The sequence below is a fragment of the Eucalyptus grandis genome, chromosome 5, assembly GCF_016545825.1.
Source record: "Eucalyptus grandis isolate ANBG69807.140 chromosome 5, ASM1654582v1, whole genome shotgun sequence".
NCBI classification, from domain to species: Eukaryota; Viridiplantae; Streptophyta; class Magnoliopsida; order Myrtales; family Myrtaceae; genus Eucalyptus; species Eucalyptus grandis.
The window spans coordinates 12,674,056-12,689,596 of NC_052616.1; the positions used below are offsets into that span (position 1 = coordinate 12,674,056).

General features: G+C 41.6%; 1 protein-coding gene and 1 pseudogene across 1 annotated transcript; both read right to left on the reverse strand.

The window, feature by feature from the left end:
- Positions 1-4,230: 4,230 nt before the first annotated feature.
- On the reverse strand, positions 4,231-7,177 carry LOC120293228 (annotated as a pseudogene).
- Positions 7,178-12,986: 5,809 nt separating this feature from the next.
- On the reverse strand, positions 12,987-15,275 carry LOC120293633 (geraniol 8-hydroxylase-like). The gene is made up of 2 exons (XM_039313330.1): positions 14,530-15,275; positions 12,987-13,277 (listed from the first exon to the last, which is right to left on the reverse strand). Exons 1-2 carry the CDS (start codon positions 15,238-15,240, stop codon positions 12,987-12,989), a joined length of 1,002 nt encoding a protein of 333 aa, XP_039169264.1. The 5' UTR covers positions 15,241-15,275.
- Positions 15,276-15,541: the final 266 nt, after the last annotated feature.

Below are 15,541 nucleotides of genomic sequence, written 5' to 3' on the forward strand. Positions count from 1 at the left end.
AAAAAGGAAAATGTCACAAATGGTCTTCAAAAAATCAAAATGCAAGATTCACTTTTGTTTATTATTACTGTCCATTTTTCCATTTGTTTTTAATATGGAGAAATGAAAGAAATATTGACCTTTATTACTATGTATAAATGTGGTATTTTTTCAACAAAAAAACCCAAATTTGGTATTTTTTTTATTTAAAAAAGAACAGTTTGGTATTAAAAAAAGAGAAATTGGTCAATTTTCAAATAGTTAGGGATTAGATGGAACATTAGATGAAAGTTCGAGATCAAATTGAAGCGAATCAAAAAGCTCATGAATGAAATTGAGCATTAGATGAAAATTTAGGGACAATTTGTGGACATTTTTTCATAACAAATAATAAAAAAAATATATCGAGTCGGTTGGGTCTAATTCTCTCTTAGAACTGAGAATTATATGCCTAAATATTGATTCCATTTTTAGAGTCGATAATTAAATCGATGCTTCTAGATATTGGTCCGATCCAGGTGATTCGTTTCGCACGTCCCTAATTTTCACCGGACCTGTCGTCTGGTGCTACCAAGAAATGAAAATCACCCTTTCCTGAATACAAGCAAACTAGATAAAATTGTAACTCCACTAAACCTCTGGGCAGTCCTTTTCATATCCCGGAATCACGAATCTCGTCCGTTCGTATCGTCGGGCTCAACGGTCCGGATCTCGCGTCCCGCTCGCGCGGGGCCCGCAGGAGACCCGCGGCAAGCCCACTCGCGCGGGCGCGTGCCCTGCAAACCCGCGACCGGCGCGTGGGCGACGCTCGAAGCGACAAAGCCCATCGACTGAGCTCTCGGTGCGCTAAAAATGGTCGAACAAAAGGCGAAAAGAGGAAAGGAAAAATTGTCCGAACCGGAACAGTTTCTCTCTCTCTCTCTCTCTTCCTTGCTCCTCCAGCTGCGAGCGAGTGGAGTACCCTTCGAGAATCGCCTCCCTCTTTCCAGGTAAATCGAAGCCTAAAGATCGCTCCTTTGCTCAGGGATAGCGCGGCGAGGCCGATCGGGTCGTCGTTTCGTCGCTTGTCGTGACGAATTTGGTGCCGTCTCGTGGGTTGTTGAAGCTTTTTGCTTGGTCTGCTTGCTGGTGGGTGGTGAGGCGGGATGGGGTTGTTTCCTTCGGCTCCATTGTGGGTCGGTTCGGTGTTCTGTTGGGTGAAGTGGGTCTGCATGGTCGCGGGTGGATGTGATGAGCGTGAGCCTGTTTCTTGCTGGGCCTTTCGGTGTGTTTGAGGGTTTTCAGCTGCTTCGGCACTGCTTGGTGCTGATACGGGGTTTAAATGGTGTGCCGTGCTGCAATCTTCTGGCTTTTGTGGGCATTTCAGTGGCTGATGATTGTTTAGCTCCTGGTCTTGTTTGTAGGTTTTACTAGATTTGGGTTTTGGGTTGAAGTGCAGCTTTGCATATGACTTTTTTTTTTTTTTTTTGGGTTGAATTTAGATTTTGTGAGGCTTGCGAACTTTGTCAGTGTTGCTTCTCCCTGAGTAGAGGCTACTGTCATCCCCAGTGAAGTATTCCAAGTTCCTGTTTTTATGAACTGGAAAATGTGCTGCGTAAGATTGGGTTTTTTCCTCTCTAGATTATAGTTTTCTTTTGGTCCTCATGATGTCATATGTTCTGCTGGTAGAAAAAATTCATTTGATCTCTGCTACGCATTCCATATTGCATGTTATTGTTGAATAATTTTGTAGCAGGAATTGGTACGTTTGCAAATATATTAGTCGTTTGAGTTAAATGTCTTTTAACTTATAAATGTGGAAGTGACTTGGACCGTGATGATCTTCTAATAAATGGTTGGCATTTATTTAACTACGATGCAAAATTTCGACTAAAAGTCCTCTCTTCTTTTGCTTGATTTGTCAGTATAGTCTTGAAATTGAGTTATCTTGCTCTTTTACTATGATGTGCAAAAGTTACCTTTGCATCACATGTCATTCTGTTGGTACTCAGATGCAAGGCAATGGGCACTATGATTGATTTTATTGAATAGTTTCCTAACAAATAAATTGCTTTGGACCTTGCTTTAATTCTTGAATTATTCACACTGTTCTGCTTTGCTGATGCCAGGAATGGGAACTGCTCAGAGTGGCCTCTGGATGTAGACCTTTATGCTGATTGCGCGGAGAATTTTTAATAGCTTTCGAAGATGGGGACATACTCAAATAGAGGCCATATCATGCCCGATGCTAACGGTGGACCGTCCCTTTCACATATTGCCTGGTTTTATGGGAGCGGATTTTCCCTACTCCAAAGTCAGCTCAGGTCCTTCCTCACAAACACAGTTGAACCCAGAAGATGGTCTCCCTGTACCTCCGATTCGTTCAGTTGCTTCAACAACTGAGCCTGCAAAAACAACAGCCCTGGAACAAAATCTGCAAAGCCTAAGAAACGTAAATCCTCTTCAAAAGAACCTGATCAGATAACATCCAAGGCACTGAAGCAAAAGCAACCCAGGAAGAAATCAAGTTCTGGAAAAGGAAAGGGACAGAGCTTCCCTGAAGCAAAACGGGAAAAGAAGGATCTGAACATGAACATCGATTTAACCAACATCGATTTCTCTGGGGTGCCTTCCCTTATTGCTCTTGCACTGGAATCGCTCGGGTCTGCTACAAATGGGGGGCTGGTGGCTGGCAATCTTCGTGCTGCACCATCAGCGTATCTGAATACCCGCTTCCAATGAGTTCATCAAGGCCTGGTGTTCGCTTGGCTGGGAGGAAGATGAGCAATGGGGCATATGTGAAACTTTTAGTAAGATTAGCATCAGAAGGTTATGATCTAACTCATCCGGTTGACTTGAAGGATCACTGGGCAAGACATGGTACTAATAAGTTTGTCACCATCAAGTAGAAGTGTTAGTGACCCTTTTCAAGTAATGTCACTAGTGTAGATAACATTTCGAGCATCAGGTGTCATTCTTCTGTTCAATTGTGGTGTTTTATGGTATCCTTGTGACTCGGTTGAAGTGACTTGTTGGTGTATATAGTTTCTCTGTAATGTAGCCTTTTCTATTATATGCTAATGCTTCTCCATCTCAACTATGCATTCAATTATGGCTTTCTAGTACTGGCTTAATGTCTTCTGCCCATAATTCAACTTGCTCATTAATTCTTGTTGCAGACTTAAAAGCTCTATCTTGCTCATGCCCACATTTACAGGAAAGAAATAGACGTCCCTATTTTGTTCGTGCCAGAACACAATTGTGGTCCTCTATTTGCAAAGTTGGCAATTTCTAAGTGCTACGAGTACCGTCTTCCCACTGTCTATGGACAGTGGGAATGTAAAAGTGTTTCGGTGATTGAAAATGCTTGTAAAATAGTCTTGCTGTCTTGAGAATGTTGATGAAGAAACTATAAAGTACAAACCAAGCATCACTCCATTTTCCCTCCCCCTTCACTCTTCTCTCTCTTTGATCCCTGTCTTCAGCAATTATTTTTGCTATAAACAACGGCAGAGTTTCTTGTTTGCTTAACCCCACCATCAACATTTTGTAGCTTAACCATAGGAAGCTGTTAGATGAGACTCTGTTTTGACTCTCCCTGTTTTGCTTCTCTTTCGGTAGATATATGTTTTGACTCTCCCTGTTTTGCTTCTCTTTCGGTAGATATATGTTAAATCCTCCAGTGCCATGGATCGACCTGCTGGGGTAGATATATGTTAAATCCTCTAGCGGCCCGTGTCGACCTGCTGCTCGGATTCGGCTGAATTCGACTCTCTTGGCTATGTGAGGGTTAAGCCACACAAAGAGCATGCTTTTTTCTTTTTTGCAGTGCAGGTTATTCTTGGAAATAGTGCAGAAACCTGCAAATAAAGTGATTCTAGTTTTTCAGATTTGACTGGATTTTTTCTCAAAAACTCGTAATCTCCTGAACCTCCCTTTATCAACAGAGGAATTAGGCAAGAAATATCTGAAGGCGCCTTTATCTCGGTGGGACCTAAATATGATTCAAGACCACTGAGAATTTATGCAAAGAAAAGCGGGCAGGGCCGGGTGTACCAATCTCTTTTTTGAATTTTACCAAGTAACTGATCTCTCTGCCCCTTTTTGTCTATGTTACATCTCCATACAACAAATTATCCTGATGACAAAATACATGCAGATCCTTCCCTTCTCAACAACCTAATACTCATTTTGAAGGATGAATGAACAGTGAAAACAGAAGGACTGAATAAGGATTGAAGAAAGAAGAGGGGAACTAGTATATGGAAGTTCCTAAGCTTTAGTGGCTTGTAATGGTGCAGCTGCTTTGCTGGCTGTGATTTGCTCATAGAGGTCTCTGATTTTTAGCCCAACTATGGTCTGGAAAGACCAGTGCCATTGTTGCTTCAGGGAATTCAGGTGCTTCAGCATCTGCTGGGTGACTTCACCATAGAATTTTGTGGAGAGGTTGCTCAAATGGCTTTCCACATAGATGAGCTCATCTAGTCTGTCAAATTGCCCATCCATCTCCAACACAGACACCTGCAATTCCAAGCACGTAGGAGTCAGTCTTAAGTTCAATAAAGACTGCAACTTTTGGAGAATGAATGGAAAAAATTGTTGATGATTCCATATAATATTGAAATTATAATACGTCCCAGCATTTGGGTCGTGAAAAAATTCAAAAAAGTGCATTCACGCCGTCCTCAATCGAAATGTCACGTGAACATCCTAAGTTCTGACAAGTTTATCCATCCTCAATATATCTACTTGAATATTACGTGAAACCGTTGTCATTCAAGAAATTTGCAAAAAGAGGATCAAGTCGTTAAAATGTGAAATGTGGTGCGCAATCCAAGTTATTTGCAGTGTTCACTAGTTCATGTACATTTGGTTTTTTTAACAGCTTTTTCTGGACCTGAATGAGAATTTTTTATTGCTTAGCTGAAGAAGACTGTCATCTAACAGAGTATTAACAGTGAGGAGAGAACAAAATCAAGTGATCTTCGAGATATATACCTCGTGGCCGAAGTAACTCTCCGGGCCATAAGTGAACTTGATGCCGGGGTAAGAGCAAGTGAGCTTTCTTCCACACGGGATCCAAGAGATGGTCGAGCCCTCGTCAAACAGGTATACCGGGTTGAAATACTTCACACCCTCTTTCATTATCAACCTCACTCTAAGAATCTTCCCCTCATTATCACCAGGGATTAGCTGTGTTGGCAGCACTTCAATCACTGCATCTGCATACTGCTTCTGTGGGTCTGGGCAAAAGGCAAGAAAACAAACGGGCACACGTTAATGAATACACTGTCCATAGGCATGGCGAATGGAAATTTCAAAGCAAGTATTTCACAATGTTCGACATATATAAACATGTGCCATGCTGTCAGAAAAGCGAATTTCGGTTCAGATCAAACAGTTACTTTGGGGAACATAAGTACAGAGAGTGAATATATATAGGGGAGTTTTAATATCACTATAAAGGGTATCACTGTAATGGAGTTGAAAGATTGTTCCCCTTTATAAGGAGGGCCAAAGGTGATGACACTTTAGAGTGTCCCTAATTGGAGGAACTCGTGGGATCCTTTCATTTGGCAATTGTTCAAAGGTCAGTCTCGAAATCTAGTACATTTATATGAGATGAATCAATCCCAATCAAGGCACAGCAGTGTAGTTTAGGAGTGATTTTGATTCACCTATATAGGCTTCAAAATCTGGCTTTCGGGCTTCAATGCTAGCTTTGATGCTCTCGAGACTGTGTCCTCGCTCGGCCATGTCCCTCTGCAATTCATCGCTTATTTTAGGATTACAGGACATGGATTTAGCAGGAGAAACAATAGCAGGCTTTTCCCTGAAACGGATCAAGTACCTGGATTTTCCATGCAAATTTGACCTCATTGCTGATGTCCAAATATATGCTGAAGTCCAGCAAGTCCCTAACGCGCTGGTCGAACCTGAACATGCATAATTATGTTAGTTTCCTTTGCTCTTGAACATCAATCCAGAGCGGGCGCATAAGTCTTCTATTGTTTCTCATAAAATGAACTGCCCTTGCGTAAAATTACCGTGGTATATTTTCTTATAGTTGATCTATGGAGTACGTTATAGTTGAAAAATATTTCATCATCATCTTCTCCACATCTTGGTAGAGTACAAATTCCACGGCAACTTTGTGAATTTGTTAATCTATTAAGACAATCACATTTCAAAGATGTAAATGCAACCTAATTCTAAGGTTCAAGAGAAACATGGGAGCCCACGAATTTGCTAGGCTGTAATTTGCTGAAATTTTTTATGGTTCAATTAGAATTGAGTCTATCCTTGGACTGATAAAGAGTTCATTCCCTCAGCTCAGTCTGTTTGCCATAAACGAAGCGGCATGGGAGTAAAATTGGGCCGGTGCGAGGCCCATCAGAAAAAAAGAAGATAAGGACACAGCATCCTCCTTAGCCACAGAAAATCCTGCTTGAGGCACTATTTTTGGTTTCTGATATCTCTTGTTATCCGAAAACTCAAAACTCTTCCCGTCCACCTACATAATTCTACTTACACTCTAAACCAGAATCCACAACATATCAGCTTGATTAATCCTTCTCAACGGTGCAGAATAATAGATGACTATTAGACCATCTTCTAAACAGAGGGAAGAAAGGAGAGAGTTGCAATCTGAAGATAGGACTTACATTGGGTGAAGTCCCTCAATGACCAGGATCTTGGGAGGCTTGATGAGCTCAGGAGGGTCCAAGAGGCCAGTGACATGGTTATAGATAGGCTTGTCCACAGCCTTGCCTTCCTTCATTGCCTTAACCTGTTCGTACATGAGATCAAAGTCGTTGGCCCTTGGGTCAAGTGCAGTCACTCCTTCTCTTTCCTTCCAGTCCTGTCCAGGAATGGTAGTCGTCGAGGCATATCACGGTGGTTGTGTCACTGATGAGGGTGTTCGAGTCCGGGTTGCCTCCCTTCGGCGGCTCGGCGGCGCCCCGAAGACGCTGGTCAGCCTCCTCATGAAGGTGCTCTTGCCACAGCCTGAGTCAGCTGCTAGGCCAATCACCAGCGTGTCCCCTGAGCACCTGATCACATATGGGACTGCGGCGATGCCTCTGTTGGTGACCTTCTTGCCACTGTTGTAGAACAAGATTTGCTTCTTCTGGTTGAACCCCAAGTGGGTCTTGGAGGGTGTGGAGATTGAGCATGTCGAGTGGAAGGATTGGGTTGTGTAGACTGTAGAAACCGCCATTTCTCTTGATTCTCGTTCCCTCCCTCTCTCTGCCTAGAGAGCAATTGTAAGTCTTTGAACAGGGCGAGAGTTGTTATATGATCTTGGTTGGTGGGTATATACCAGGTAGGTTCTTGGATAGAATGGCCTCTGGTTTCAATGAACCAATTTGGAACACAAGTTCCTGAGCGAGGTGAATTTTGGATGGAGAGTGAGGTGCAGTGTCTTTTTGATGGAATACAAAAATGAAGACTGTCAGCTTGACGGATGGAAGCTTATGTGTCCTTTTGGGATGAGTTTCTGTGGCTACACCTTGGTTCGGACAAAACTTTGGGAGGTGATCTTGAGGTGGCAGGAGAAAGGAACATGGGTGGCCTAGATGGGCTGCATAAACTCTCTTTGAAACAATCGTTGAAAAGTAAAACTACTACTATACAAGATATTTCTCTCGGTCAAATTTTAAGAAATGGCCTTCATCAAGAAAATTTCTGAGAGAGATTAATGCGAACGTATGGAAAAACTTGGTGGTCATTTGATGCGGTTTGGATATTTGGCAGGACACATGGCGTGACGCGGTTGGCTGGCTCAAGATGAGGAGTGTAAGGTTGTGGAATGGCGAGAGAGGTTATGGAGGCCCTCTCTTCCCCCCATGAGAGTTTTGTACTCATTCGATCGAGAGTGTATGGAATGGCTGAACTCTAGCATTCTATATCTAGCTAAAAATAAAAAGAAAAAAAAAATGCAGTATTCTGGTGGTTATATTGGAAAGCACAAACTTCAAGCTTAGCCACACCACAACCAGAGATGGGCAAGAAAGGGAAGGAGAAAAGAGAATTAATTGAACATCATGGTCAAGAGGGGTGAACAAATCATGCATGCGAGACACTAGTGTGCTGCGTATTGGTAATGCTCTTGTACATACACACATGTCATGCTTGTGTGCAGTTGAGCATGGTCAGGGAGGTCAGGGAGCTTTTTTGCATTTGAAATACCTATTTGGAATTTTCTTTAGTAATCTTAACATCCGAACTTAATTTGATGGAAAAATTACTAAAAAAGTCACAAACAATTTAATTGTGCCAATTTACCTTTAAACCTTTTGACAATTTATTAAGATAATTCTTTTGATGAATTTTGGTGGAAAATATTGATGTGATGAATTCAAGGTAAGGCCACTATCTTATGTGACATCTGGAGATGCTTTGATATTGATGATATTTTAAATTTTTAAATTTTCTCATTTTCTTCTCTTTTCATTTTTTTCCTTTTCACTGGTCTTAGGCGATGATTGGCTACCAGTGATGCCTAGAAAAGGGCTACGTGAGGTTGCCCTTACCTAAACTAGTGAGACCTATCCTTGCCGGTCATAGGGAAGGGATAGCCTTGCCTAGTTAGGGTGACCCCCTCCCTGCTCTCTTTGGGCATCACTAGTCGCCAACCATTGCTTGAGAACAACCGTTGGCTAAAAGGAAGAAAATAACAGAAAAAATGAAAAAAAAGAAAGAAAAAAAAAAGAAAAAGAAAAATATTCAGAAAAGTTTTAAAATTTTTTTCCACATTAACACCCCTTCGTTACATGGGATGACTAATGTTAATTGGGCCGCCACGTTAACATTTTTAGGTTAGAATTGACTGAAAAAGTACATTAATAAATTGTCAAAAAGTTTACCATTGAAAGACACAATTAAAATGTTTATAATTGAATTTATACAAGTGCAACAATTTTAGAACTTTCTAGGTAATTTTTCCCTAATTTGACTAATCTTTGAATGAGGATGAAAAGCAAACCTCCTATCCAGGGCATCAAATAGGACTCTACTAAGGTGGAGTGGGTTTGACCCTTTAGATTACTTTGAGTGAGATATGATTCCTACTTGAAATCAGCCTCATCCAAACCAAACACTTTTAGCTAATTGATAAGGGATGATATTACGAAAAATTATAACTCGATACTTTGCGATACGTATATCAAAAACTAATTTTTGTGCTATAAAAGTCACAAATTAGAATACCCGACATATCTATCCTATATATATTTTTGGGTCACAAAAATAATCTCAAACCGGTACATCTTCGATAAATCTATTTTTTGTTAGCTTTTATCAAATATCTCCGTGAAATTGTTGATGTGGCAATACTCAAGGTATGCGACCAGTTTGATGTGAATTCAATGTAAGTTCAACATAAGGGGCTCTCTGAAAAAATGTTGTTGTGGGGAAGCCTGATCTGAAGAAAGTGAATTTAGATTGGGAGGGAAAAATTAGTTTTCTTCCTTTTGTCTCCCCCAAATCACCAAAATCTGAGGGTGAAGGAGTTTTAATAGATTTCCGAAACGTGAAGGAGGTCTTGTCTGGAAGGGAAGTTGCCGGAAATGGTGTCTATGGCCATCAAGAGGGTGTCCATGAAGATAAGATGAGGGGGAATTTGCAAGGTTTCATAGGTTCTTCACTCAAGAGCAAATATCATTTGGACTTCGCATTTTCCATGACAAATTTTGCGAAGAGATGCATTGCCAATGATATGAACGTTCGCCTTGAGATGACTGAAGTTTCAAGACTTTCCAAGATCTTCTCTTCCTTGCTGAATTGGGCCCCATAGGATAAGCTTGATCAATCAGGGTCAATAAAGTATAATAATAATAATAATAATAATAATAATAATAATAATAATAATAATAATAGTAATAATAATAATAATAATAATAAAATCAGGGTCAATAAAGTATATATTATTATTATTATTATTATTATTATTATTATTATTATTATTATTATTATTATTTGGTGTGTCTGTGTGCAGATCTAGCTTCCCAAAATGCCATTGTTTTTTTTTTTTTTTTTGGTCGAAAAGATAATAGATAGAAAATAAATAACCATTACACTTTAGCGTTTAAGCAAAGAGAAACTAGGGCATCCGCCGCGAGCAAAGCTTGCATAACAGGGGAGGAAAAAGGGTCCAATTTGGGGACATCCGATCGGCCATGAGCTTTGGCCGCCTGGGCCTGACGAAATTGGCTCTCCTGTCACAGTGCTGCAGACGGAGATTCAAGAAAAGGGGCAAGATTGACTGGATTTCGTCGAAGAGCGGGCGATCCTCCCATGGTGGCGGCCGTCGGTCGTGAAGGATTTCAACCAATTGCAAACAGTCCGATTCGAGAACGATTGATGCGGTGAGAAGTCCCTGTTGTTTGAGTCGATGTAGAGTTAGTGTTAGCGCCTGTGTTAGCGGTGAGAAGTCCCTGTTATTTCACATCATGTGAGTCGGTTATCACGTGTATTTCCACTTCAGTAATTTAAAAGGTATATTAGACAGAAGCTAATGGATGGTAGACTTGTCATCCGTTTTGGGGTTTTAGGGACATGAAAATTAATTTTGGATTAACGTGGATGTACTAACTTAGGGTGATATTAACCCAAAAAAATTAATAATTCATAGTCTTTTCTTTAATTTAAATGTTCACTAAGCAAAAATTATCTTCGCTTACACTAAATTACAAAACATTGGTTAAACATCAATGTGCAAATAACATCTAGCAAGTATAAGTACTAATTAAACTTTTAATTTGTCTTAAGCGCAATTTCACTTGTAACTCGTCCGGTCAAAATGAATATAAATTAAACGAACACAAGCTTAATAATTAAACTCATTTTTATATAACACTTTACTTTTATTTTTCAAAATACAAGACAAGACCATCATTCTCGACCGAGCATTTCACATTAACATAAGATAAAAGATGATTTCAAATGGAAGACATATATATTATCAAGCACCGCCTTTCTCACCAATAATGAAAAAAGAAAGGCACGTAGATATATCAATTACGAAAAACAAATGTTTTTATATAGCTTTTTTTCCTATCCATAGCCATCCAAATGTAATTTTCATACGAAAGCAGTTCTCTCTAACCAATTATACTGTTTCAGTAATCTGAAATTTAAGCTGTATCAACGCACAGAAGCAACAGCAAGAGGCCATTCCTATTACAAGCCCAGATCAGCATGATCTTCCCCAAGGATGACCATCGGGCCTTTGATTTTTCGTAAGTATTACTGAATGAGGCCTAATCCAATGACTTTCGGCTTTGCAGAGAACTCAACCCAGCAAGATCCTCGAACAGCGACGAAAGTCAAGACCAAGAGAGGGGAGGGAAGAAACCTAAGACCTACTCATTCTCAACTTGCATGGCAGTCGCAAGCTGAGGTATTGTCTGGGAGGATATGCATGTGACAGGCGATGCCAAAACCGCAGGGCAAAGTTGGAAGATCATGATAACAGTTAGAGTCCAGACATGTGTTATGGGCCAACAGTTTCTTCACTAGTGAGCAAATAACATCAGGTAAGACTTCCTTCTATAGTTGTTCCTAAGAACATGATGGCAAGTAGCATATATGTTATTGAACTGTACAACACCCAATGTTGTTTTCGATTCACCAGGCGCCGCACGGGTTGTTCTGTAGCTAAGGAACCGCTGGCCAGTGACACATGCATGGAGGAGATTGTGGAAATAGTTGGAAGAAGGAGGAATTGCCCAAGCAGAGTATAAGCATAAGGATCCGTTCAGCCTATGATAAGACTCTGTTGTGAGCGGCTCTAATTGGGGACTTGAGATAGCTAAGGGATTGCTGGATGGACACAAATAGTCTCCTAACGAGGTGACCCTTTTCGTTTTGCGCAAACTCCTTCAAATTTGACTAATTACAACTTGATTTTTTTATTTTACTTTGTTATCATTTTGGAATCATCACTAACCTATCTACTAGACTGGTTAGGAGTCTGGTGGTTGATAAATTATGTAGGTGGGCTTTGGTGGTTTTGGAGATGGTGACGAAGTCAAAGCAGCTGCTTAGGAGAAAATCTTTTTCGAGTGTGTAAAGTGAGTCCCAAGGAGGGTGAGAGAGAATTAGGAATTTATGAACAACTCTAGAGTTATTTCATGTCTTATTTAGGTATCAACAAACTCTATCAATCTCGTTATCTTAAAGTTTCTTATAAATGTGTCCTTTTACATTTCATGTCATATTTAGTTTTCACATGTCTATAGATTTCAATTTCATTTTTTGTTCCAAGCTTTCTTTTCGCAACGTTGCTTGCGAAAATTCGTTTAGGGCGTTATCTAGTGTTTCCACTCGAATGTATATAAATATCTTTCGATTTCCTGCAACTGCTGCTCGGTTCCAGTTTGATTTCTTGCTTTTACTTTCAACGATGCTTAACATCCCGCAGCTTACGCTTCCTGCACATTAATTTCCATTCCTTTTAAGTTCCCGCAGTTCAGTTTCCTCTTCAAAAACACTTTCTTTTTCACTGTTTCCGATCTTGCTCTCGGGAGTTTTTCACGTTTTAGCATGGAAGGCGTAAAATCCGTAACATAGTAAGTGGCGTGGTAGACTACAAATGAACTTTAAACAAGTGAATCATAGTTGATTGAAGCTTTGGGAAAAAAAAACAGTTCTTAAAAATCCCTTCGAAACGCCAAATCAAGTCATCAAGGATCAATCACAACAACTTCCTTTTCAAACCAAACTAGGAATTGCTCTTAAAGGTACGGCCTTTCTCAATGTTACACCAAATTGCTCTTGCATGTCCAAGCTCTCGGGCGCCATTCCCTCAGGAAGTTTCCAATTAAACGATTGAACCAGCGAAGCTACCATGAGATGAACCATCCGGACAGCGAGCGGCAATCCGGGGCAGATCCTTCGGCCCACGCCGAATGGGATAAACTCGAAATCCCTCCCCCTGTAATCCACATTCGACCCCAGGAACCGCTCGGGCGTAAACGACATCGCGTCTTCCCAATAGCTCGGGTCTCGCCCTATGGCCCATGCGTTCACCAGGACTTGCATGCCCTTCGGGACGACGTACCCGCACACCTCTGCATCGTTCTTGGATCTGTAAGGGAGGAGGAGAGGCGCCGCCGGGTGGAGACGGAGCGTCTCCTTGACGATTGCTTGGAGATAGGGAGGTGGCGAGTGTCCGATTCTTGAACCGGCCTCTCGATGCCGATGGCAGTGACAAGCTCGTCTCTTGACCTTTGGAGGAGGCTCGGATTGTGGAGGAGTTCCGCCATCGCCCATTCCGTCGTAAGGGCAGATGTGTCGCTTCCGGCGATGAATAGATCCTGCGTTAAGTACATTGACAATCCATCTTGAATGTTCACTGTCTTTCAAAATTCTACCCGCCATGAGAAATTGGTTGGTGCTAACAACTAATTGACTCTAATATAGTCCATTTCTAATAACTTTTTCATGAACAAGGGCTTCAAAGATGTCAGGTCTAATTAGTTTTACTAATACAAGAAATCTAATACAAGTGTTGAAGATCATAATCTTATAATTAACAGATGAAAGAGGCAACATGAATCAGGAAGATTGCCACGCCGCTATTTCTTAAATGGTTGTCGCTTCCTCGTATGCATTATAAGATATTCAACGACCCCTCAAAGTTTATTATGACCAGGGAAAATGCAATTAACAGAAATTATGTTTTGGGCATTGGTACTATGTTAAAACTAAATTCACCATGTTGATTATCATCTAACCTGCGCTAAATTTTAGGGTTTGCTTTATCATAGAAAAAAATAAATTCATGAATATGAACCGATCACATCGTTTTATCATTATCAATCATAACCCAAAAGTAAAAACTGGAAGATTCTCTCCATGCATAAATATTACCACATGTGGTTAACCAACCTCAATGTTGATGGAGATTGTTTAAGAGTACTCACGAATTATGGTGATCTAGTTTCGATGCTAATTAGGTGTTTAGCAATTGAAAATAGAGAAGCACATTTCACAAAATGGCCACTTGGACAATTAGTCTCGCGATTCATAGGAAAATCAGTACTTACCTCAACTTTAAAAAGAAAAATGGCCAAGTTCTCTTTACTTTGCAAAATGTGCAGGACAATATTCGTTGAAATTGAGTTAGTGAGTTATATAACAAAATATAATTGAGTGTACGATTGGTTAGAATATATAGACGAGGCAACTATAGCTTGCTCATGTATCTAGTCAAAATTTGATTCGAATCCACTAGCAATAAGTTATCTCATCACCAGAAACAAAAGTTTGTGTATATAGATTGATAAATAAGCATGGAGGGAGAAAGGCATGGAATAGCTAATAGTTGACAAAATATCGTTACCTATTAAAGTAGCAATTATAGCTAATGTTTTGCGGTGGAGTTAAAGGCATAGTAAAACCCAATTTGCCTCATATAATGGAGAAATAATGGAAATTTTTTTGAAAACTGACGATACCTGTTTTACCTGATTTTCTGATAATTAGATTTGGGAGCTCTGATAGTACATACTTCTATTTAGTAAAGATCTCTACTTCATTAACTATTAAGTTTCGATCTACGCTTACCAGGATCAATGGCTTGATGCTTTGCCGGGTAAAATCGGACCCCTCTTCTTGGCACTGATCCAGAAGCACATCCAAGAAATCACCGCTCTTCGACGATCCCGTTGCCCTTTCTTTCAAACGCTTGTCGATGATCTCGTCGAATATCTCGTGCAACCTTATGTAGGCCGGCTGGATGTGTCGCTTTACGCCTAGCAGATCGAACCGCCGGACCGCAGGGAAATAGTCAGACGGGTTCGGCTTCCCGGCATCCTCCATGATCCTCCACACCAGGTCCTTGAACTCCTGAGCCGTTTGGAATTCCGGGTCGACGATGTCAATCGAGAACATGGTGCTCGACATGAGGTTCAAAGTCGTGGCGAAGGCCAATTGGCCTATGTCGACCTCTCTGCCCGGCTCGCAGGATTTCTTGATGTGGGTGACGAGTTGGTGGACCTTCTGGTGGCGCAGGTGCTGGAGGGCGTCCAGGCGCTGGGCGGTGAACATCTGGGTGCTGCACACGCGGCGCCGTGCCCGCCACCGCCGGTCGCCCGGGACCCATGCGAGGGTGAACTCCGGGTTCGGCTGCGCGGTGATCACGTCGGGGACCGCCCGGTCGGAGAAGTTCTCATCGTGCTTCTGGAGGGTCTCCCGGGCGGCCTCCGGGGACGAGACGACGACGCTGGTCACCAAGCCGAGGCGTAGGGTCATGACCGGGCCGTGGCGCCTGGCCATGTTGAAGAGGGATTCATGGGGCCGGGCACCAAGCTGGAGGAGCGGGAGCCAAGGAAGGGGAGGCCGGCCGGGCCGGGGGAGGTTCCTGGGTTTAGATGGGAGGAGGAAGGGTTTGAGGAAGAGGAGGGAGATGAGGAAGAGGAAGAGGAAGAGGAAGAGGAAGAGTTCCATTGCAGACTGTTCTGTTGCGGCTTTGGTGATGGGAATTGGAAAGGGAAATGACTAGGTAATAATACCGCTAGCTTATGAAACAAACGGTGAACTCTCTACCACACATTTTCCCATGCTTGTGCAAGTTTCC